This window comes from Raphanus sativus, chromosome 2 (genome assembly GCF_000801105.2).
Source record: "Raphanus sativus cultivar WK10039 chromosome 2, ASM80110v3, whole genome shotgun sequence".
Taxonomy (NCBI): domain Eukaryota; kingdom Viridiplantae; phylum Streptophyta; class Magnoliopsida; order Brassicales; family Brassicaceae; genus Raphanus; species Raphanus sativus.
In genome coordinates, this window is record NC_079512.1 from 20,710,807 (window position 1) to 20,735,633 (window position 24,827).

At 31.7% G+C, this 24,827-nt stretch overlaps 1 protein-coding gene across 1 annotated transcript; it reads right to left on the minus strand.

Moving 5' to 3' along the window:
• Positions 1–8,284: 8,284 nt before the first annotated feature.
• Positions 8,285–9,136, minus strand: LOC108819181 (protein S40-4). Its single transcript, XM_018592179.2, has one exon. It carries the CDS (start codon positions 9,033–9,035, stop codon positions 8,532–8,534), a length of 504 nt encoding a protein of 167 aa, XP_018447681.2. The 5' UTR covers positions 9,036–9,136; the 3' UTR covers positions 8,285–8,531.
• Between the last annotated feature and the right edge of the window lie 15,691 nt (positions 9,137–24,827).

The following is a 24,827-nucleotide window of genomic DNA, read 5'->3' on the forward strand; positions in this document are numbered from 1 at the left end:
TGTTGATCGAGACTGTACTGGTTGAGACTGTGCCGGTTTTATCAGTAACGTAGTCTGCAAGTTTCGCTGGTGGTTTCTTTAGTCTAAGTCCTCTGCCTAGTGGTTCTGTATTTTCTGCCGTTGTTATGATAGGAGGAGGTTCATGAGTTGTCGGTAGATCCATAGTATCATCATCATCATCGATATGTGTGGTGGTCGGGTTCAAGTTATGAGGTTGGGGTTCGGGATTAGTCGTGATCTTAGGATAAGGGAACGTGTCTTCCTGAAACATAACGTCGCGAGAATTAAAGACCTCTTCTGTGTCAATATCGTATAAACGCCAACCCTTCTTGCCATAAGGATATCCTAAGAAGACGCACTTCCTGCTACGTGAAGCAAACTTATCACCTTGGTGATTCAGGTTATGAGCGTAGGCTAAACAACCGAATACTCGTATTTGATCTAGAACTGGTGCTCGGCCGAACAGCAACTCGAAAGGCGTCTTGTCATTGAGTAGTTTAGTCGGTGTTCTGTTTATTAGATAACAAGCTGTCAAAGCACATTCTGCCCAGAATTCGATTGGCAAGGCAGCTTGAAAACGAAGAGCCCGAGCGACGTTAAGGATGTGTCTGTGTTTTCTCTCGACGCGTCCATTCTGTTGCGGTGTAGCAACACACGAGGTTTCATGTATTATTCCTTGCTGGCGAAAATATTTTGTGAGACACATGAATTCAGTTCCATTGTCGCTGCGTATGGTCTTGATGTCGCAGTTAAACTGTCGTTTAACAAGGGCTATAAACTCTTGTAGTCTGTTGGATACTTCGGTTTTGTCAGGGAGAAGATAAAGCCATACTGCACGAGAGTAGTCGTCTACTATGGTCAGGAAGTATCGTGATCCACAGAATGCAGCAGTGCGATAAGGGCCCCAAAGGTCACAGTGAATTAACTCAAAAGAAGTAGAAGCTTTATTATAACTATCTGGAAACGGGTTTCTTGTTTGTTTAGATCGAAAACACACATCACAATTGGAGAAGCATAGTTTATCTCTAGATTTAAGACTAATATTTGGTAGTAATCCCACAACGCGAGCTGATGGATGACCGAGACGACGATGCCAGAGAACTCCTTCGTCGGTTGTAGTTGTCTGAAACGCAGTCACAGTCTCAATCCCCCGGAAGTGGTACAATCCTTCACTCTCACGTTCACCCGCTCCAATCAGCGTCCTCGTGATGCGGTCCTGTAAAACCACAAGTCTGTCAGTAACTTGACCAACAAGTGATTGATCAGTTAACAATTGGCCGAAAGAAATAAGATTTGTGTGAAACCCATCCACATAATACACGTTTTGCAAGTGTATATGGGATGTTAGTTTTATCGTGCCCTGCTGGGTGGATAAAACATTGGCGCCGGCTGGTAATGTCACAGAGACTGGTGTTACTTGTCGGATATTTTCTAGAAGATCAAGTCGGCCGGTCATATGATGTGTAGCCCCTGTATCCAAGATCCAAAAAGATTTATCATTCTTACCGCTGAGGCGTGTATCAGGTCGTGTCTTTTGAGAATTCATAAGTGTAACTAGTGTGTGCCACTGAGCGTCAGTTATGCCTGCAAGTCCTTGGCGATCAGTTTCGGTCAGAGTAGAATTTGCTCTGATCTGTGTTGGTGAAGCAACTATCTGAGAGGAGTTTACTTGTGTAGTGGTTGGTGACTCTGTAGTTGTTGTGTTGTTCTGTCCCCCTTGATAGTTGTTTCTGGTTCGTGGTCGTGTTCCCCACCATTCGGGATAACCAATGACGCGAAAACATCCTGCTGCTCTATGACCAAGACGACCACAAGCGGTGCAGGTGACATTAGCGTCGGGATTGGTGTAACGAGGTCGAGAACCGCCGGAGTTTGAGTTTGATTGTCGGGAGCTATCATAGCTCTGGTTCGTTTGTCGGTTATTCGAAGAAGAAGACGACTGTGCTGGAGTTTGAGCCGCAAAGCTGAGCACTGCCTGTGGTTCTTTCTGCGAATTCTGTTGAACTGTTTCGTTTTGGACGATGGTTTGATAGACGGTGTCAAGATCTGGGATTGGAATCTGAGCACAAATCTGTGATCGTACGGCACCATGAATTGCGTCGTCAAGACCATATAGAAAGTCGTGAACTCGAACAATATCACGTTCTTTGTCTTGAGCTTCCATCAAATTGCAATCGCACTTGCCACACTTGCATGTCGTAATTGTAAAACATTCAGCCATAGAGTCCCAAATCTTAGTCAGACGTCCAAAGTAGTCTTCTACAGAAGATCCTGCTTGACGACAGTTCGCGAGAGAGGCTCGAAGTTGTTGGTAACGAGCTCCGCTTTTGAGAGCAAATCGTCGTTTGATATGATCCCATAGATCCTTGGCGTACTCTTTATGAGAGATATTAGAACGTAGCTTTGGTTCTATGGTAAGCTTGATCCATGTGACAAGTAGGTGGTTATTAGCCATCCAGTCTTCGTGATCGGTGGAGTCGGTGGTCGGTTTCGGTATGGTGCCATCAATGAAGCCAAACTTCTTGCGTGCACTTAAAGCAACACGTAAGTTTTGTGCCCATTCGTCGTAGTTTCGTCCGTTGAGTAGAGGTTGAGAGATAACAGCTCCAGGGTTATCACTAGCCGATAGATCATACGGAGAGATCGTTCGTCGAGGTTTCTGAACAATTGCAAGAGTTTCTGCCATTGTTGAGTGAGTTGAGGTCGAAGATCGGAAGAATCAGTCTGATTCTAGGTCGGAAAAAAAATATCGAGGTTTTAGTGTCGTAGCTCTGATACCATGAGAAGTTCTGTAATCGTAAATCGTTTTTCTATATTCATTCATGACCAGAAGGTCTTTCTTATATACACATCAGAGATCGTAATCCTATCAAGACTAGGAAACATAATATAACTTAGATAAGGAGAAACTATTAGATAAGGCTAATCTAAATCTTATGTATATCGTAATAAAATTCTTTTATTATGACTGTAATTGTAAAATACGGCCTATCCAGCTAAAAATACATACCGTATATATATAATATTTGGACTGAAAATGATGCCCTTTAAAGCTATACTAGATATTGATCCGCGTTTCAAAAGCGCGGGGGTTTTTCAATTATAAATAGGTATATATTATTTTACAAAGTTATATTATATTGTATAAGAGAATTTGCATAAAATTTTATAATTTTTAAATTAGTTTAATTAAAATTTGTATGCACACTCTTATGTAACTCTTTTGTAGGCATAGGTATTTTACCAGAAACCGAAAAACCAAACGACTCAAAAATGCAAACTCAGTTCAGGTTCTGATCTAGGAAAAATTATCTATTGGATATATTTTGAGAAATACTTGGGTTCACCCCTAGAGTGAACCTTTAGGTTCACCCAACCAATAGGATTTCGTTATTTCATATTCAATATCTTTTAAAAAAGGAAACAAAATATTGTCAAGTTTTATTATGTTTTTAAAATAAAAAATAAATATAAAATAATAGTAATCGCAAAAAAAATAATTATATTTAAAATACCGTCAGCAAAACACTAAACCTTAAACTCTAAATCCTAAATCATAAACCTTAAATCCATGGTAAACCCTTGGTTAAATCTTTGGATTTTTTTAAAAAAATATTTTTAACACAATCAGCAAAACACTAAACCCTAATCCCTAAATACTAAACCCTAAACCCTTGGGTAAATCATAAACCCTTGGATAAATCCTAAACCGTATGATTTAGAATTTATCCAACCATTTTGGATCTACCAAGGGTTTAAGATTTACCAAGGGTTTAGGATTTACCCAAGGGTTTAGGGTTTACCCAAGAGTTTATGGTTTAGGATTTAGGGTTTAGGGTTTAGTGTTTGGTTGACGGTATTAAAAATATATTTTTCTAAAACGTATTTTTGTTTGCAATTAATATTAATTTTTATTTTTTAGTTTAAAAATATTAATATAATTTGACAATATTTTGTTTCCTTTTTTAAAAGATACTGAATATGAAATAACGAAATTCTATTGGTTGGGTGAACCTAAAGGTTCACTCTAGGGGTGAACCCAAGAATTTATCATATATTTTTGGATCCGTAGGTCTCTGTTTGAGTCCATGTCTTTCTGAGACCGATTAGTATCCAAAATACTTGAATTGTATATTTAGTTATTTTGGATAAGTTTTTGGTATTAAAGATATTTTTTAAGTTTTGTGTTTGAGTTTTTTTGGGTTTTGATTTGGATTTTAGGTAAAATATCAAAATTTTAAAAATATATTTGAAGTATTCGGATAAACTTTAGGGCATTTCCGGTTCTTCAGTCAGATTTCAAGTAGAATTTAAGGTTTTTGGATATTTGGATTTTTTTGGGTTTTATTTTGTTTTTGAGTTTTTTCGTGTTTTATATATTTTGGGTTTTCAGATATTTCTAGTCTTTTTTGGGTTTTAAATACTTGAACTAATCTGAACCTGTTATATACCCAAAAATTACATGTATTTAACATGTGTTTGAATTATATAACCCAACCGATTTTTAATCAAAAATAACCGATCTAAATCTAAATTAAATTTTTTAATTATTACTTAGATTCAAATGTTTAGGATCTAAAAGATCTGGACCAGCAAGGAACCGATCCTTGCCCGATTTGAGGACTCAAATGCCCATATTTTCCCTTTTTATTATATTTTATGTGAATTTTATAAGTCATATTTGTTAAGTTAGTAAGACGTAAGATGTATTTGATAGATTTTTCGCTAATTCAATAGTGTAGATATGTATTGTTATTAAAAAATGTACATTTATCTTAGATAACATTTTTTTATCATAAAGTCCTTATAAAAATTAATTTAACATGATACATAATTTAGTTTTAAACATAATGGTTGCTCTTCTTTATCAAATTTGATTTTGTAAGCATTTAAAACTATATTTGTAAGATGACACGGTATATGATATAACTTAGTTCATTTTGATAATTAATTTCTAAATATTATAGATCCATTATTGAGTATAAGAAATAGTGAATAATGTTACTACATAAGAATTTTAACGTTTGGTGATAAAATAATTTCTTTAAATATATTTGAATTGGACTGTATTTAAATTGTTATTTTTGTATAAAATATCATGAATTTGATCTTATTAATAAATATGTTATGCTGTTAGTTATGGTTTTGAGACTTGGAATAATAATATATTAGAATATAATTGCTGAGTAAAATATTAAAGTAAATATGTTATTTTGACTCATATGCGAATTGCATATGAACGTGAATTGCATATGATTTTATTCATAAATTCGTTTTTTTCTTTGGCAATTTTTGAAGATTTTATTTGTGAATATAATTGTGTAGATATTGTAATTAACTGAACTTTCCTAATATGTAGGTTAGTGGGCCTAAACGATTTGTTACATTTATAACTAATTGTATTTTATTTAGGATATGCTATGATTAGAGATTAAATATTGAATCTAAATAAATTGTAGTGAATAGGTCCAATGACTTTTCATAAGTAGATTTTTTCAGAATGTTTCTCTTTTAATAGTATAGATACTGTATATTTAGGACATATTTAAGCTATATATACAGTTCCATCTCTTTTATGGTGTCTGTAAAATCGTTTTCTTAAAGCTAAACAAAGTAAAGATTGTAATTTAGCTGTTGCTAATGTTATCTGATGTGAAGATCAATCCGCAATAGTTTTCTATAAGATAATGGTCTGGTTAACTTCAAGATTGCATGCTGATTGCATTTGTGTATCACCAGATGATCATATGATAATTTCAAAACAATAATAGTTACAGTTCGACATAAATAAGCCCGCAAAGATTAAAAAAACATAAATTTAATAAGGATCTATATCTGCTAAAATTTATAAGAGACTTGGGCTTTTTATATTCGTGGGCCATTTGACCTTGTGGTGGAAGTACGTGTATATATCCACAATCATATTAGTCTAGTAATAAGTGTGTCATACTATCTTGAATTAAATAGACAAAATGATGATTAGTGACAATAACAGATGTGGACAGTTCATCTAACTTGAAGGATTTTAATATTTCTATATATGTCATTTACAAATCAAGACAGTTTACTTCTAGTTTAAACTCTAAGAATTTTGAATTAGCGGTGACTATACACTAAACACTTACTAGCCACTCGGCTAATCAAAAACTTCGGTTCGGTAGTTCACCCGATCACACTCGTTTTTTATAGTTTTCCTAAATTCACTGAAATATTTTATTATGTTGATAAATATGTTTGTGTCCTCATATTGAATATGGCCCACATCCGGGCCAAAACGGTTGGCGTTTGATCAGAATACGACACCCCACTTGAGAACTTCCGTAGTCATTGTATTGACATTTTTGGGCCATTAAGATTTACGTCCCCATTTCACATTTATGTTGCAATTATACAATGGTCAATGGTACCTTTTATTTGCGATTTGGACCCAAACTTCAAACGACTACGGGTATATTTTTGTTTTACATTTTTTAAAACTTAAATTTTATATTTGTATAACTCATATTATTAAAATTGAAATACATTTTAATTTGTTTAGAAACATAGATAATAGTATAAATGAAAATTGTTTGGAAACATCGATAGCAATATTATATTAAATTGTATTTTCATATTTCTCATAGTTTAACAATTTCATTAATTAAAATATCTTAACAATAATTCACATCATTAATTATATTACCATAAAAATAATATTGAAGATTTTTATTTATCAGTTAATCAATATTAACTGTGTGCCGATTATAAGATCAAAAATGTAAAATAACTAGGTTTTGCATATGGTTAAACGTTCGGTTTAGTTTGTTTTATTAAAATATTTTTTATTTTAGTTTTAATCAGTGGAAACTTACCTATCAAAAAACATAATTCAAAACACATATTTTGTGAATAAAATAATAACTTAAATCAAGATAATAAAAATGGATTACATTTATTGTCATTTAATTTTCCGCTCCATACAATTACTTTACTAAATAAAAAGACTCTTTCTATTTCATTTAATTTAGCCAACACACATAGAAAAATTCCTTTTTATTAGTCTATAAATTAGTTTATAAAATCATTTAGGCATAAAAATTGTCTATCCATTTATGTACAAGTTTCTTTCAGTATTAATTTTTTTTTTGAAATTAGGCTTCTCTTGAATATTATAAATCTACATGTGAATTTTGAGTTGGGTCTGTGTGGATTCGGATGAGTTTGGTTCTGATATATAGAAATCTTAAAATATTTAAATAAACAATATATCTAAAATGAGTTCTCAGATATTTGTACAAAAAATAATCATATTACCTGATTCAATCCTGTTTTTTAATATAATTAATTATATTACAACACATCTAAAATATATAACACTATAAAAATTAAATATTGATGCATAAAATGTAAAAACTAATATCCATGCAGATGCACATATCGTTTTCTAATTTTAATTATATCAGTGTTTTTTTGTAATCATGTGTTAAAATATTTTTTTAATGATTAATAAAATGTTTCAATAATTGTATTAGAATAATTGAAACAAACTTATATCTATAAGTCATGTTACTTTACTGTTTTAATAGAATAGATTCATGAACCTCTATATCTATTTTTGTAAGAAAAAAGATAGGGATATGTTTCAAAATTAAGTTGAGGATAAGATGATTGTATTAGTTGGAACAGATTCATGAACATAACTTTTTACTGTTTTAGTTTCACATATAGAATGTAATTACAAACCTTTTACTTGCAAAAAAACCTATTAATAACTGTAAAATAAAAAATAAATTCCCAAATTAATTTTGTTTTTAATTCGTGTTTGGATAATGACAAATTCTACATTTCGGAAAGCATAATCTTGAAAATCACATGAATTACATGTCCTTAATAACACGAAAACCATTCACGTATTCGTTTGCTTAATTTAACAATCCAATCTTGAAAAGAAAAGAAAAAACAATCTTAGTTTGATAAGAAACTTTTATAATAATCACTTTGCTTTTATGTCACTTTGATAAGAAACCATAATTTAAAAGTTATAATATTATAAACTAATAAAAATTAAGAGAATAATTCTTAAGCAACAATGTCACTATCATGTTTTCGTAACCTCTGCTTTTTCTTTACCCCACCACCAACAACATCAAACACCAAACACCAAATACACCACTTTATACTTCTCCCCCCAGTTTCTTTCTTTATCCATGTTCTACCCTAAATCTTAATTTCATAAATTGAAATTTCCAAAACCTTGATTTTACAGTTTATTTTAGCATAAAATCAACTGCTCACTCGTTAAAAAAACGATAAAGAAGTTTTATTTTCTCCCGGAAAGATTATATATCTATTACTCAATACGCAAAATGTGATAATATCTCAATCTTAAAAAAATTACATAGGTAAGATTCTAGAACATACGATAAACCGAGGGCATTTCTATAAATATTATATGCTCTCTCTCTCTCTCTCTCTCGCACGGTTACTAATAAACCAGAGAAAATGATTTTTTTTAAAAGTAAACCAAAAATAGAGGGACCTCCGAGATATATTTAATCCTGGAACCCAATCTTCTCAAAAATTGCATTTCTGACCCTACTCAGATCTCTCCCCTTCAACGTCCTCCCAACCCCCTCGTGCACCGACAACGACGCCATCCTCGTCCTCGCCAGAAACTCGTGCGGCGGCAATCTCCCGCCGCTAGCGTCCAGCCAGTCACCTCCGTCGTCCGAATCACCGTCGTCGTCGTCCTCGATCCTTCTCCGATGATGATCATCGCGACGCTCCACGCGGAGAATCTTCGACCAGTCCGGCACATTTATCGGGAGCGACGTCGCGGCGGCGCACGAGGACGGCCGATTCGACGGTTTTTTCCCGGATCTGCCGGACGCGGAGATTTTTTTGCGAGGGGAGACGGAGTGGACGGAGCCGCCGGCGGAGGAGTAGAGATCGGATTCGTCGAACTCGAGAGATGAATCGGCGGAGGTGTAGTAGGACTGATCGGTGCCGAGGAAGCGATAGCTTGGCCGAGGGTAGTAGCTTTTGCCGGTGGCCATTGAATTAGAAGAAGAAGATGTTTTAATTAAATTTTAATATTTAAGTTTTTTGAGTTTTAGTTTTGGTGTGAGAAGGAAATAGATGTGAGGGGGGTCTTTGGTTTTATACAGGTTTTGGGTTTGGATGAAATGGATAAGGTTACCTTCTCTCTCTTTAACTTGTAGTTTCCGTCAGTGTGAAACTACATAATAACCCCTGGTTTTTAGATGAAATTAAATGAAGTGTCGAAAAATGCCACGAGCGTAAAGGATTGTTTACCCTTTCGTGTGAGGAGAATATTACATGTGTCGTATTGGCATATTCTCTCCATTTTGGTTTTGCTTTTCTTTTTCCTCATCTAGAAAATATTTTATTGCTAAAAAATACTAATAGGCGATTTTTTAAAAAACTGTAGTTTCTTTGGTATTTACTTAATACTAGTATTTTCCCGTGCTATGCACGGGTATTGTATTTTTTAAATATAAAATATGTGTAAAATTTACAACAAAAAAAAATATTATTTAGAAGGTTATTAGTGATAATTTTAAAAATATAAAAATTTACCGTTATTTACAACACTTCAGTATATACCCAAAATATAAAAGTAAAATATTGATTTCTCTTTTTCCCAAACCAAAAATATATTACTATATGATATGAATTTCAGGCTCTTGTAACAAAACAAAAAAAAGATGTTAATTATACTTTTGTAGAATAACTGACGTTATCTCTTGTAGTTTCTAGTTCTTTTCTATGTGTATTTATCTTTCTTCATTTCTGGTTGTATATTGCAAAATTAGGTAACATTACATAAAAAAAAATAAAAACAAATGTGTATGCTATTACTAAAGTAAACAAAAATAATATTTCTATACAATTTAAAACATATATAAAATAAGAAAAACTAAACCTGAGATCGCAAAAAAAAAAAAACTAACCTGAGATAAGGTCCTTCATCTAGAAAGTAGACATGAGAATCCTTCACGTTTCATCTACCATTTACATCCCACTTTTTTTTTCATTCTAGTTATCACCACATTTTTTTCTTCTCTTGTGTTGCTTCTGAAATTTGTTAGGAGGTCTTATAAATCCTTAAGGTGACCTTCCTACTTTCCTTTCTCAAATTATCACCACTGCAACCAAAAAACATTATCAAGCATATCGAAAATTACTCTAGTTAGTTTTTAAAACGGTAGTGACCTAATTTATGACATTTACATTTTTTAACACATTTATGACGTTTATCTTTTCATCATAATATTGCATAAATGTATAGTTTTTTCCAACATACAAAAGAGAAAAGGGAAAGAAAAAATCAACTTAACATACTATTTAGTATCACTAACCTGGATTTAACTTTCATCTGCCACTTCGAAAGATGTTTTTGGCCAGAGGCTATGTCAACCTAGACATAGAACTCCATTATTGACAGTGTTGATACAAACCTTAGAAATCATTTACTTGTCTCGTTAGAAATTGGAATTTCATCAAACTCTCGTACTCCTAGAATTCAATGGAGTGACTGCATGTTGAGAAGAATCTATAGAATGGTGATTCGTGAGTCAAAGTCTTATAAAAAAAAAAGCTAACGGTTTATAGATTTTAAGATCATGAAGTAGTGGGAGAGATATTATAGACTTTTATTTTATTTTTATGGAAAATACAATAGAGTTCAGTTATTTGAAAAGATAAACGGTTTTCTTTAAAAAGTTATTTGTATTTCCATTTTTTAATTTAAATTTTAAAACAATTTCCACTTGTCATAATTTTATTCGTTAGGCGACTTGCGCTTTAGTATATAGGGATTAAGTTAATTTATATTTGGTACTTGATTTAAAATTCTATAGAGCAAATTTGTTCAAAACACACAAAAGAGCTAGATACTATTGGTTGGGGGAAAAATGGTAGAATTGGAAGGGAAAATTTTGGGGGGAATTTGGGTAGGGGATGCAAATATGGGAAAACCTGTGTGTATAGAGTACAAATATTCTTTTTACTTATGAGTAAATAAACCAGTATATTCTTATGGATATAGAGGTATATCCAAAATAATATAATATACTAAATTTCACATAACTAAGGAAATAAATAATAATTATTTATATGTTGTATATAAATCTCTTTCTTTTTGTGTGTTTTCAATTATACACATAAATTTTACCAAAAAAATATAAAAATAAATATATTCATCTCTTGCAATAGTTAAAAAGGATTAACACCCTTTGCAATTTTGTGAAGAAAACAAAAGAGACCACAAAAAGCCTCCACAATAAAAGGATAAAATAACGGTGTTAATTGATAAAAAGACGCGTGGACAGAGAATATTATGTGGTATATAAACGCATATAATAATATAATATATTATTATATTATAAACCTTGAGGCCCTCGACCGTGTTGGAAACTTACGAGGTTGGTCGGTGTTAGCGGCGCGGAGAACCAGAACCGTCGAGGATTACATCATCACTCGTCAGTTTAGCCTTCCACATTTGAATTTTTTTTTAATAATATCTTATTTTATACATCCTGTATCCAATGAAAACAATCTGCACAAAGCTTCTCTACTCGTGTGTACTCTTGTGTCATTAGTTTTTTAAATTATACTCCTTATAAATAGTTTCTCAGTTAGTATTAAACTACTAAAGTATGTGGACTGGACTATCAGGTTTTGATTATGATCGCTTCGCTCTATTTCCTCATATTCTATAGAGTCTGACGGTCTGATACGAACAGCAGACTCCAGAGTTCACACTAATAAAACACTGTAAACTAGGTTACTAATTCTGCTAAGCTTATAATTTTTATTTTGGGTAAAATTGTTAAATTAGTACTATCTAAACCTGTAACTTAAATTAATGAGAAAGCCCGTTACGCCGATGGTTATCACGAGAAAATGTTCTGCTACAACCTTTTTGCTGATAAAAGGAAGAAGATCTATTTTTGTTGATTTTATATGAATATTTATACGAATATATATTCTCTAAGCTAGTTTGCATTTCTTTATAAATGCCGGTACAAATCTGGTGTTTCTTATGCTAAAATAAAACAAAACTAGGGGGATATTAGGTAGTATCAAGAAAACAAAGAAGACTTATTTAGGTTTTACAAAAGAAAAAAAAAAAGAAGACTTATTTAAGCAAAATAAAGAAATTACCATAAGATGTGAACTACCTTTATACAAAAATCCTTTTTATTTAAAATGATTATTTTATGTTTATTTATAAGATGTGGTTTAAAAGTTTATTACAATAAGAAAGTGTAGAATCTCTTCATATTTTTTTAAACACTCTTCACACTAATTTAAAAGAAAAAAAATCACTCTTCATACTATATAACATTTTATTATTTTAAATTCGTCAAACTCATGAAATAGTATTACTATCATTTTTCATAAAATCATAACTTGGTCAAGTTTTTGTCGTGACTCGTGTGGGGCTGGATTCTCTTTCTCCCGTCCCCAGTTCCAAAGACAAAGAGAGAGACAAAGCATAGTCTCTACGATCAAAACACGTGTCTTAAAATACCGATTCCTTACACGTGGTGCCGTTTAGAGTGGATGGACGCCACGTGAGAGTAGGACCCACTCACTACTTGGATCTAACGCGTTTATATCTAACCAGCTGGAAATTCACGTTTTTTATTTAAAGTCCTTTCGTTTTCTTCTCTCTCTCTTTCTCGATGTCCCCACACGCGCGACAGACTCGTAACAGTTTGATAAATATAATATCTCGATATTTTCTCATCTCTTTGAGGTCATCTCGGTGTTTGAAAAATACTTGCGAGTGGGCTTCTCTTTTAACTACTACTACTAGATTTTGATCCGCGTTTTTGAAGCGCGGAATATTTTACGATGAAAATTTTCACTAATAATTTAACAAATATTTTGGTAATTTTTAAAGAGTGTGTATTTAAAATATTTTTGCATTTAAATCAGTATTTTTAAATTCAACCTGATTGTGATTATACCGGTTAATCCGGAGATCTGACAATTCAATTTATGTTTCTAAAATATTTATATTAAAAAATCACTAAAACCCGAGACTAACCGATTGAACTGATGGATGACCGACATGTAATCTAATTGGATTTAAATTGTAATAGTTTCATAATTTGTAATCTTATAATCGAAATTTTAAAGTTCACTATTTTGCAATTTATGAAATTATGACGTTTCTACAAAAATTTAAAGAGAAAATGATAGATATAAAATAATTAAGATTAATTATTGTATTATTTAGAAACATTGATAGTTGTATAAAAATATATTGTTTGGAAACATTGATAGTAGTATAAAAATTAAGTATATTGTTTGGAAACGTTGATAGTAGTATAAAGAAATAAGTATATTGTTTGGAAACATGGATAGTAGTATAAAGAAAGGAACATTAGTGATTTAATATATGTTTAACTATAAAGTATAAAGGTGTATTTAATTTAAAAACTTATAAAATAAATGTTAGGTCCAACACAATGTTTATGTTTTAATAAGATAGACTAGGATATGACCTGCGCCTTGCGCAGGGTGAAAATGTTCAAAAAAAAAATTAAAGAACATTTTTTATAAAAAAAAGAAAAAAAAATTAGGGAACATTACATATTCTATATGTGAAAATTGTCAAAATGGTATGAGTAATAATATATAGGGGTTAACATTATTAGTAAAATAATATACATTAGACTTTAAAGTATATCTTCCGGTCTTGTGCTAAAATAGTTAGTTGTCACTACATCTCTTTGAAAAAATAATGGTCCACTTATATACCGAAGCCATACCAAATAGCAATGAGTGTATGCGATTATAAACATAAATACACGTGTCATACACAGTCATAATTTTGGTGAGCAACACAGCTATCCAACAAATTCTAATTAATATATTTGACCAATTTCCATTATTAACGACCAAAATTTTAGCAAGTTTATATTTATTATAGATCATCTTTTCATAATTTAGGAAATGCATAAATATCATGGTCAAGATTGATAAAATTATCCTCGAAATTATAGATATTTGGCTCAAATAATATCAATCACCCCCAAATCACTATAAATTTGGTTCCTAATTTTATATGCTTCCCATGTTTCAAAACATGCAATAATGTTGTATGTGATTCCTATTTTCGAAATGCGAAATGTTGAAAAAAGAGCACACATATATAAAAAATGTATAATTAAAAGAATATATAAAAGAATGTATAAGTAGATGTATACATATATGCATTTTTAGATATTTCATATTTCATATCTTGACCAAAATTTTAGCAAGTTTATATTTATTGTAGATCATCTTTTCATAATTTAGGAAATGCATAAATATCAAGGTCAAGATTGATAAAATTATCCTCGAAATTATAGATATTTTGCTCAAATAATATCAATCACCCCCAAATCACTATAAATTTGGTTCCTAATTTTGTATGCTTCCCATATTCCAAGAATATGTGGTTTCTATTTTCGAAATGTTGAAAAAAAGAGCACACATATATAAAAGAATGTATAATTAAAAGAATATATAAAAGAATGTATAAGTATATGTATACATATATGCATTTTTTACATATTTCATATTGCAAGTAAGCATACATATATATATATATATATATATACAAAAGAATGTATAAGTTCAAGAATATATAAAAAAATGTATAAGTTCAAGAATATATAAAAAAAATTAATATATAAGTTCAAGAATATATAAAAGAATATCAGTAAAGATAAAAAATATATATAAAAGAATGTATAAGTTCAAGAATATATAAAAGAATGTATAAGTTCAAGAATATATAAAATAATGTATAAGTTCAAGAATATATAAAAGAATGTTAGTAAGGATAAAAAAAAATATATATAAGAATGTATAAGTTTAAGAATATATAAAGAATGTATAAGTTCAAGAATATATAAAAGAATGTCAGTAAGAATAAAAAATATATATAAAAGAATGTATAAGTTCAAGAATATATAAAAGAATGTATAAGTTATTTACACATATATGATAGCAAAATCAGCAAAGCATGTGATAATTAGCATACAAAAAAATATGATCCGTACAGATGCAAAGGAAAAATGTAATAAAAAACTCGAAATGCATATGTGTCTTTGGACTCGACAACTCATTTTTATAACCTGTTTGCAATGCATATGTGTCAAATAATATAAAGAAAGAGCCAAATAATATGTTGGAAATGAGAATATAACAAACATAATAGGACCAATGGCATTATATGTAATTACTCTAGTAAATTAAGGATAATTTTAAATGATGGCTGAGGAGGATTGTGAAGATGACACATAGGCATAATGGCAACATCGAAATTAATTTACTTTTTAAAGGTTAAATTGTTAAAATGCTTCTGGATTAATAATAAGGGGATTAGTTTCACAATATTCGTTGAACGTTGAACTTTTGTAGGTCCCACTTTGCTTATTTAAGTCGTTTTTCGAATAAAACTTTTTATTTTATGTTTCCTCTTTAGGTTTCTGTGTCTATCCACATCTGCCACATTAAAGAAAGCTATAGATTAGTGTTAACTTAAAAATCATATGGTCGACATTATTTGAGGTGTCAATTTCAATGTATATATTTTTGAGCAAAATGTTAACACTTTCCATGTATGAAACAATTGAACTCAAAAGATGGTTAGAACAAAACTGATGAAGTCGTAATTCTAAAACGTAATTCTCAAATGGTTCATATTTGATGTGTCTTAGATAATGAGGTTTGTTTTTTCTACAACGTATAATGAATATTTGAGGATGTTTTGATGGATGGGGATTGTTTTATTTGTCCTTTGAAGTTAACTGGAGACAGTAATTCAGATTAGAGACGATTTCAATCAACTCGAAATGTTGTTTAATCACTAAAGAAGCGGATAAATGCATTATCTATAAAATTTGGGTGTCGACATTGTGGGTACATCTTTAAATTATTAGCCTAATTATAATAATGATTAGAAAAAGGTAAAGTTAACATACTGCTCTGCTCTGTGACTGTGATGGTGATGGTGATGGTGATGATGATGATGATGATGATGATGATAAAGTAACTTTATTTCGAGAAATAATAAAATAAATGCTTCGTACAATCATGTTATCCTTTTAATAAAGTTACGATGTGAAACTATAAGATAATAAATGAATTATTACTCGAAATCGTTTTTAAACAAGATGCAGCCAGTCACAAGGCTCAGGGAAAAGTGAGAATATGGTTTATACAAGTTTATAAGTTAGTGGTGAATCATTGGCCTATTTTATATTTTGTTTAGTGTAGTCTTTTTAAGTGCTCAGTTGTTAGATACCGTTTTATATACTCAGTTGGTCTATGAAAGATCATCGATGTCACACATAAGATTATGCAAAGAAATTTGTAAGAAATGTGCAAAGAAATTTGCAACATATTTGTTGCAATTTTAGCTAATAACATAATGAATCTCTTTAGGATACTATCAGAGTACCATTGTGTTAAAGAAACTATTAATGAAAATGGTATTTATGATTTCTACAAAAAAAAAAAATGGTATTTATGATGTTTTAGGCTAAGAATAAAACAGAAATTAATTATAAAAAAAGAAACAGAAACATATCTAATAACCTACGATTTGATAATAATAAATTTGAACATTTTATGATCATGTAAAGTTTAAGTTTTTAAAAAATACTAGATTTTAATCCGACTTTTCAAAGGGCGAATATATTTTTGTTTTATTTTTTAAAAAATATTTTTATCCTAATTTTTTATAATCATATTAGTGTTTAGTATTAATTTAATTTGATAAAATAGTTATTTAAATAAATGAAATATATAGTTAGATATAGGTCATGTTGTTTTAATACAATAATTTGTACGCCGGTTTATGAGTAAATATATTATACTGAGTCTAAGTTTAAGAGGCGGTCTGAAGATTATGGATTATTATGTAATTGTATTTGAGATGAATACATCAGCGAAACTCATTAATGTATCCCAAAAAATATTGTTCAGAAAATGCTTTATCTCTTGTATGGGTATACATATACGTCTTTGGCGTTGTCTTACTCACATCTTTTGAACTTTGATCAATTTTCCCAGCTTTCAATACTGGTATAAATTTATGTATATAGACCCATTTCTCTTTGAAAAATTCAACACAGTGCAAAGTACCGGAAGCATATCATATAGCATATTCCTTATCGTAATACTGATAAGAACATCCAGTCTAATCGCTTACATATAAATCGGGACATGTTATTAAATTGACCAATAACATATAAGATCGTTTTGCTTTTTTTAGGTAGAGTTAATGTATTCTTTTATGTATTCAATATTCTTTTTTTTTTGCTTAAACTTTGTGTATTCTTATTGCATTGAGTTTTCCATTAAAGATGATCAAGATTACATTTAGCTGATATAATGCAAATAGATCGTACATAAATATGTATACAATTATTATAGATATCGTGAACACTATGGCTGTATCGTTGGCTGCATCAGGCTTTCAGCTTCCCATTTCTCAGTGTATACGTGGTTCTTAATAAGGTTTTCATTTTTAGTTTTCACTTAGGTATGCATTTGCATTTCCATAGTATATATAGCATAATATAATGCATATGAAAAAAAGACACATTCAGGTTATCCATTGGAATGAAATTTAACAAGATACTAAATGCACTAAAGGCCAACCGAAACCAATCTCAAAGAACATGATAAAATTAGTAGTAAACATTTAGTTATATTTCCTCTCTCTTAATCATCCGATCTATTATATTATTTTGGAAAGTAAGTTAGCTGAGATTAAAATTATAGTAGGTTATTAATAAAGCTGTACTTAATGAATTACTATAATTATTCTTTTTATAAGAATGAAAAAACTCATCTCAGACCAGATTTACATTCACCTGATTAATTTTCCTTTCAAACTAGATGAACAATACTAAATGAAATACTATAAGAACACAATATTTAAGACTCAATGCAAATCACGGGAATGTGACATTCAAAGCTATAAACACAAACAAAAAGAGAAAAAAAAAACAGAGAGCCACTTGCCCGTCTAGTGATTTTAGTTGTTATGCCAAATTCCAAGCGCAGAGTAATCATCTTGAATGATCCAGACCATGAATATTCCGGAGGAGTTAAACGGCATAGTTACTTTCCCATTGGCGGAGACAACAACGAGTCTATAGGTTACTATGGGTTCGGATTGGTCAACTACGTAAGCCATCGCTTTGGGCCAAGACAAGCCTTTATACTCCATGAGTGCAACAACTTCTCTAGCAACAGTCCCACGTATTATGTCTTCTCACCTGTAGTCTAGACGTTTCATAGGTTGTTAGCGTATGTTCCTGGACTAATGAGTGGTCTATCCCCAACTCTACCAGCCACAAAGGTTGTTATCATACCTACTGAGGCCGTTTTCAATCATATACAAGAATCCATCAACTTTTTTTTTTTTGAAAAACCAGGCCCATTAAAGTTGTGCGTTTAATAAACTCTTCTCCCAAATGCAAATGTCACAAACATACCGAGAACCCAACCCAACTGAAACAGAAAATACGAAATGAACCAATCTCATGAGTTCGCTTGAACTTTTGTTTTGATATAACCAGGGACGTTCTAGTTTTGATTTCGGTTTAGAAATCAAACCGGTATGTAAATTAGTTGTTTTAATTAAAGTCACCGTCGTTCCTTCAGCTGCTGCTCTCGTGATCTAGGCGCTAAAAGAGCCCGAGAGAGACCGTAAGAAGGTGAAGAACATTAAACATAACGGGAACATTTCGTTTGATGACGTCATCGAGACAGCCAAGATTGTGAATGAGGCCGAAATCTATTGTTAAGGAGTTGAGCGGGACGGTGAGGAGATTTTGGTTACTTGTGTCTCTGTTGGGTGTACGGTTGATGGTAGAGATCCTAAGGAGCTTCAGGAGGAGATTGTCTATGGTCACATTGATGTTACACACGCGTGACAAAAGTTTATTTTGAGTTATCTTAATCGTTGTATTAAGATTCGAAAGAGGATACGTTTTTGAATTTGAATCTCCTCTTGGGATAAAGTTTAGAATCTTTAATCTATCATCAACTTTGGTTTTAAATTTCTGAAGGTTTGGGATGATAAAGATTTGTGTTAGTTATTGAATACATCATGAGGTTTTTGTTAGCATGGTTGAATATGAGGTGACTAATAATCTTTTTGAGTTTGGCATGTATCTTATAGTGAATTGAATAGAAGTTATAACTAAGGTTTGATGTCTTTGTCGAAAGTGTTGTATATAGTGAAGATCAGATTGTTTCATTTTACCTTCTCCTTGAGTAATGATAGATCATTCAAGTAACGATATTGTTGAATTCGTCATAAAATTTAGAACAGTATAGACTGTAGTGAGAATGTGGTTGGTAGTTTGATATGATATCATGGGCAATGCTCATTTGCAGATGTTCTTTGTAAACTTGCTGGACATGAATGCAGTGGCAGAGCCAAAACTTATTTTTACCGGGGTCAAAAAAATATCAAATATATATAAAGTATAAAAATTACAAATGTATTTTTCATATTAGAATTATGATTCTCTATAAATCCACATTCAAAATTGCAAAGGTAAAAAAATTTAGTAAGATTTTTTGTTTTATCTCATTTTCGAATATTAAAACTATATTGTAATAATTTTTAATCAAAATCATGCGATAAATTAACTTAATCAATATCATCACTTAGTAAATAAGAAATTCCAAACGAGTATATTATTTATTTGATAAATTAAAATAAATAATTTTATATTTTATAAAATTTTAATTTAAAAATATTCAAATTCTATATTTAAAAACAATCTTAAAATTTAGGTAATTTTTAAATTTCATTAAATATAAATGTCATAAAATATAGAAGATTTAAAAGAATACAAAATTAACTTAAAATTGAAGAGACAAAGACATAATTTAAAGTGGTATTCTAAACTTTTTGTTTTCTAAAATAAAAGTAAACTACTTAATTTTTTAATTAACTAACAAAAGTTAGTGATTACTGTTATATTTAAATTGAGCTTAAACTTATTATGAACCCAAATTTAGTTAATGGGAATTGTTTACCGTAAACCCATTTAATCATTTTTTGTCGAGTTTATTATGCTATTAAGAACTATGAAAAACATTACAAAGAAGACTGTACAATTTTTGACGGCGTGTGGAAGGTACTAGTTCTTATTTGATTTCGACAACATGTAGTATCCGATGAAACTTCACAGAGGTTAGTTGGTTTGTTTGCTTGGATTTTCTGAATATGCATCCATATGTCATTGCATGTCGCAATAGGTTTTAGAATATTAAGGTAACCACAAGTTTGTGAGTTTATGTTTATATGAAAATGTTGTATCTTTTCCATTTTTATGTTAGTCTATATGAGTTTGTACATAAATAGAATAGATTTGTAAATGCATACTGATGTATATTTGTGTGGATCTATTTGTAAATAAAATAGTCTACACATACAATATCATAATATTACAACTTTAACTATGAATAGTGTAGAAATCGTTCATGGATATATTTGTACATATAATGCACTCACTACAAGAAAGCGCAAACATAACGACCACAGTTTTCGTGGTTAGTTCGTCGCGACATAGCTTTTATGACGAAATAACCACGAATGACAATTCGTCGTTAAACGTTCGCTAATTCGTCGTAAAGTTATGAGGAATTTTTTTGTCGTAAAATAGAGTTTAAGATTTCGTCGTAAAAGCCACATAAGATATCTTCGTAAAGTAGGCGCTGACTTTCGTCGTGTAATCCACGCAAACATTTCCTCATAAAATAGACGCTAAATTTTGTCGTGAAAGACACGTAAACTTCACGACGAATCTGCGTGGCTTTCAAAGTAAATTCCTAGTAAAACTTAATAAGGAATTTACGTCGCTGTCCACGTAACTTAGCTACAAATTTACTTTAATTCATTATTTTGTACATTAAAAATTATAATCAAATATATTTTCAAAATTAATTTAAAAATTATCAAAATTTTAAATAATAGATGGATCAATACGAAAATATTTTATAAAGACTTAAGTTTCAAATTTATAATACAACGAAAAGAAAGAAAAAGTAGCTATGGATTGTTGTTCCGGAACGCCTCCTGAAAGAAGTCTTGACTCCTTCTCTCTAATTCTTCCTCGTCCTTCTGTGTGCGTTGTGGTTGTGGAACGCTAAAATGTGTTCGTCCCTCCTCCAAAATGCTCTCCAATTTCGGATTTTCAGCCGCTAGAACGTCCACAAAACCCTGGAGTGAATCCATACGAGCTTGCATCACGCCTATATTAGAACGCGTCGCGCCTAAATCAGAAGATGTCGTGTTTAACTGAAATTTTTTTTTAATTATATTATTAACCAGTATAAAAGAAAACATATAAATATATTACTAATTAACATTTTAAAATCATCATCCTATATTATCAACTAATTCCATAACCTATCTAAAAATTCTCTAAACTAACCACCTAATCAACCTTAATTACCCTAAACTAACCACCTAAGCTAAACTAGAGAGGAAGTAGAGAGGAGTACCTTGCTTAGAGGAAGAGAGGAAGTGACTACGAAATGAAGAAGTGAAATGGTTCAGGTGTATATTAGGAATTAGATTTCGTCGTAGACACCTCATAAAGTTACGAGGAATTAACAAGAGCTGTGTTTTCATTTCCACTTTTTGTCGTAAAGTACTCGTAGCTTAACGAGGAATTAACAAAGCCCTTGTCTTTTACTTTACGAGGAATTAACCAGGCCCACTTTTTTGGCCCACGAGGAATTTACGATGAAATAGTTTATGAGGAATTAACCAGACCCGTATTTTTGTCCCACGAGGAGATTACGACAAAATATTTTACGAGGAATTAACCAGGCCCGTGTTTTTAGCCCACTAGAAATTTACGGCGAAATAGTTTACGAAGAATTAACCGGGCGCATTTTTTGGCCCACGAAGAATTTACGACGGAATCTTAGTTCCGTATTTTTCACGAGGATAATATCTAAATCCCCAAAACCCAAAACCCCAAATTCCAAGTTCCTTAAATTATAATCTCAATCTCTTCTTTCCAAACCTCCAATTGCCTTACCTAAAATCAAATTATTAATTTAATTTTTATAATTAAACAAACGAAACACATGCATTAAGTCTGAATGTAAATCATATTTTAAAAAATTACATAATTATTTGGATATATCATTGGCATTCTCTTCATCACTGGCATTCTCGTCATCACTGGAAACGTCATCATTTTCATTAAACTTTTCTTCAACAGTTTTGTCTGAGGCATCGTCAGAAAGATCTTCGTACTCACGATTGTGCGGATCAATGGGAAGGATGTCATTATTTTGTTGTTCAGGTTCCTCGATTTCATTGATGTGTTCTTCTTGCAAAGGTGGTTCTACTAAACCTATTATTCGTCCACGAGGTAGGACTTTGATAATAACTAACCAATTTATTCCTGATTCTCTCATCCGAGGATATGGAAGTAAGTTACCTTGGTCTGTTTGTGAAGCTAATATGAAAGACTCGAATTTGTTGAACATTCGTCTACCCAAATTTGTTAAACCGAACACCTCTGTTGACAACGGAGTCGAACCAGTCACATTTGAAGAGGAGGCATTTCAGCTTCAATAACCTTGAGTGTTCCACTTCAATAATCTCCTGTAAGATTCTTTAGAAATCTGTTTTGGCTTTTACACATATTCTATAATTACTTGTCGCCTGCTTTCTACTATACTCATATGTATGGTATACTCGTTATTTCGTCGCTAAAAAGACGTAAAATATTTAGTCGTAAACATGCTAATTTTACGTCTTCTTTACGACGAAATCTTTTTTTTTATAACTGCAACTTTCATTAATGGTATGCTAGTGTAATGTCTTCATGTAGAAGATGAGTAATACAATAAGGAACATAATAATGAAATTTAAAAGTGACATATTGTAGCCTGATTTCCTTGTAACGACTACGTTAGATTACGTATTTTTACGACAAAACTTTATCATCATTATTTTTACGATGAAATTACGTTTAATATTTGTTTCCTCGTAAATTACTCGTACAGGCGACGAATAATATTTTTCCTCGTTACTTTTCCTCATTAGAATTGTGTTTTCTTGTAGTGACTCCACTTGGAAGGGATAAATTGTTGTTTGTCAAGCTGATATCTTGTGTTTTTAATAGATTTTGTCATTCTTTTATCTTGCATTTTGATCATTTAGAATAACATTTAGACTTGTTTAGGTTGCATTGCATTGTATTTGTCTATATCAGGTGATGAAGATATCAAATGGTAACTTTGGAGCATTTGGAGGTAGAATGGGAGCAAGATTAGTGATTTTCAAGATCACCAAGCGTCCCAGCGGCATAAGTGACCACACAGCGGCCTTACGACCTTTCCAAGAAGCCGATGCACAGCACCCAGCGGCCTAGCGTCACCCAGCGGCCTGGCGTCATGACGAGAAGCCGGTGCAGAAGTTCTGCTGAAAATTCTAAGTGTTGGAGCGGCTTTTGGTGCAGCGGTTTCACCAAACCGCTGGAGAAAAACACACCTCCCTGCCCAACTTCAACTTCTCGCAGTGGCCAAGTGACGACGCGTCAAAAACCAGCTGTGATGTCACAGCGGCTTTTTGCACCTCCAGCGGCTTATTGGACGCGTCAAAAACCAGCTGTGACACTTAGAAAAAATATTCACATATGTTTTTACCAACTTTTATCCAAATTATCTTGGGTCAACCCAGGTTTGTTGGGTCGACCCAGCTCGTTTTTAGGCTACTATAAATACTCTTTAGACCCTAATGATGGGATTATCTTGTTTTCTCTTAAGAACACATTGAAACCTTGAAGAAAGATTGAATCTTTAGTCTCTTTTCTTCTTATTTCTTTGTAATTGTTGGATTAAACTTGCTTCTCAACATGATTTCTCTTAAATCAACCATGGGTTTAAGGTTAATCATGAAGATTAGTGAGTATACTCCTTTTGGATTCATGGATTAGGGAGACCAAGGGTGATTAAGCTAAATCTAAGGTGTTTTAGTATAGATCTCTCTTGTTCCTTGCTAGTAGAGTGTTCTCAATGCATCTTTTGAGTTAGCCTCTCAAAAGTTGAGCTTTAGGCATTTCCCACCCACAAGGTGTTTGATGAAATGCCTGAACCAACTCTCATAAGCTTTTAACATACTTTGCCAAAGAGATTTGTTGTTAAAGGTGTTAAGATGGCTAGTAGACTTGTTCTCCATGATTGCTTTTGTAACATTCAACCAAAGAGATTTGATGCTTGAGTTGCCTTAGCAAATGAACATTCATTTAGAGATAGAGTTTGTTTAGAATTGTGTCTAGGCTTAAGGTTGATAGATTGATTGAAAAGCTGCCACCTTTAGATTGAAACTTGATCACCCAATGTCAATTCCCTAATCCCATGAGTCCTCTTGCTTCATATTGAGAAACAAAGATCATTTCGTTATTGCATTTCTACTCTAGTTCTTAGTTCACTTCACTTCACTCAATTGGTTGCGCTTAGATTAAGTATAGACTTGCATTCCCTTTGCATTAGAATCACTTAGAATTGGTTCGACAATCTTTTACACTACAACATTTGGTTAGGGAGCCTTGAAAACTCCTAGCATCAAATTGGCGCCGTTGCCAAGTTCTATTGTGATTTTGACATTGGGATTTAGTCATTTGCTTGAGACTAAGTCATTTTTATTGTTATTGTGATATTAGCTCTGCTTCTTCCTCTTTTTGCATTTCAGGTGTATGAACTTGAGAAGTAGAAGGACTACAAACCTCACTCCTCTAGTACCAGACATCCGGGCTTTGGAAAGA

What these genes read in the sequence shown, in the direction of transcription:
- LOC108819181 (XM_018592179.2), bottom strand. Translation starts at nt 9,035, where the DNA reads ATGGCCACCGGCAAAAGCTACTACCCTCGGCCAAGCTATCGCTTCCTC.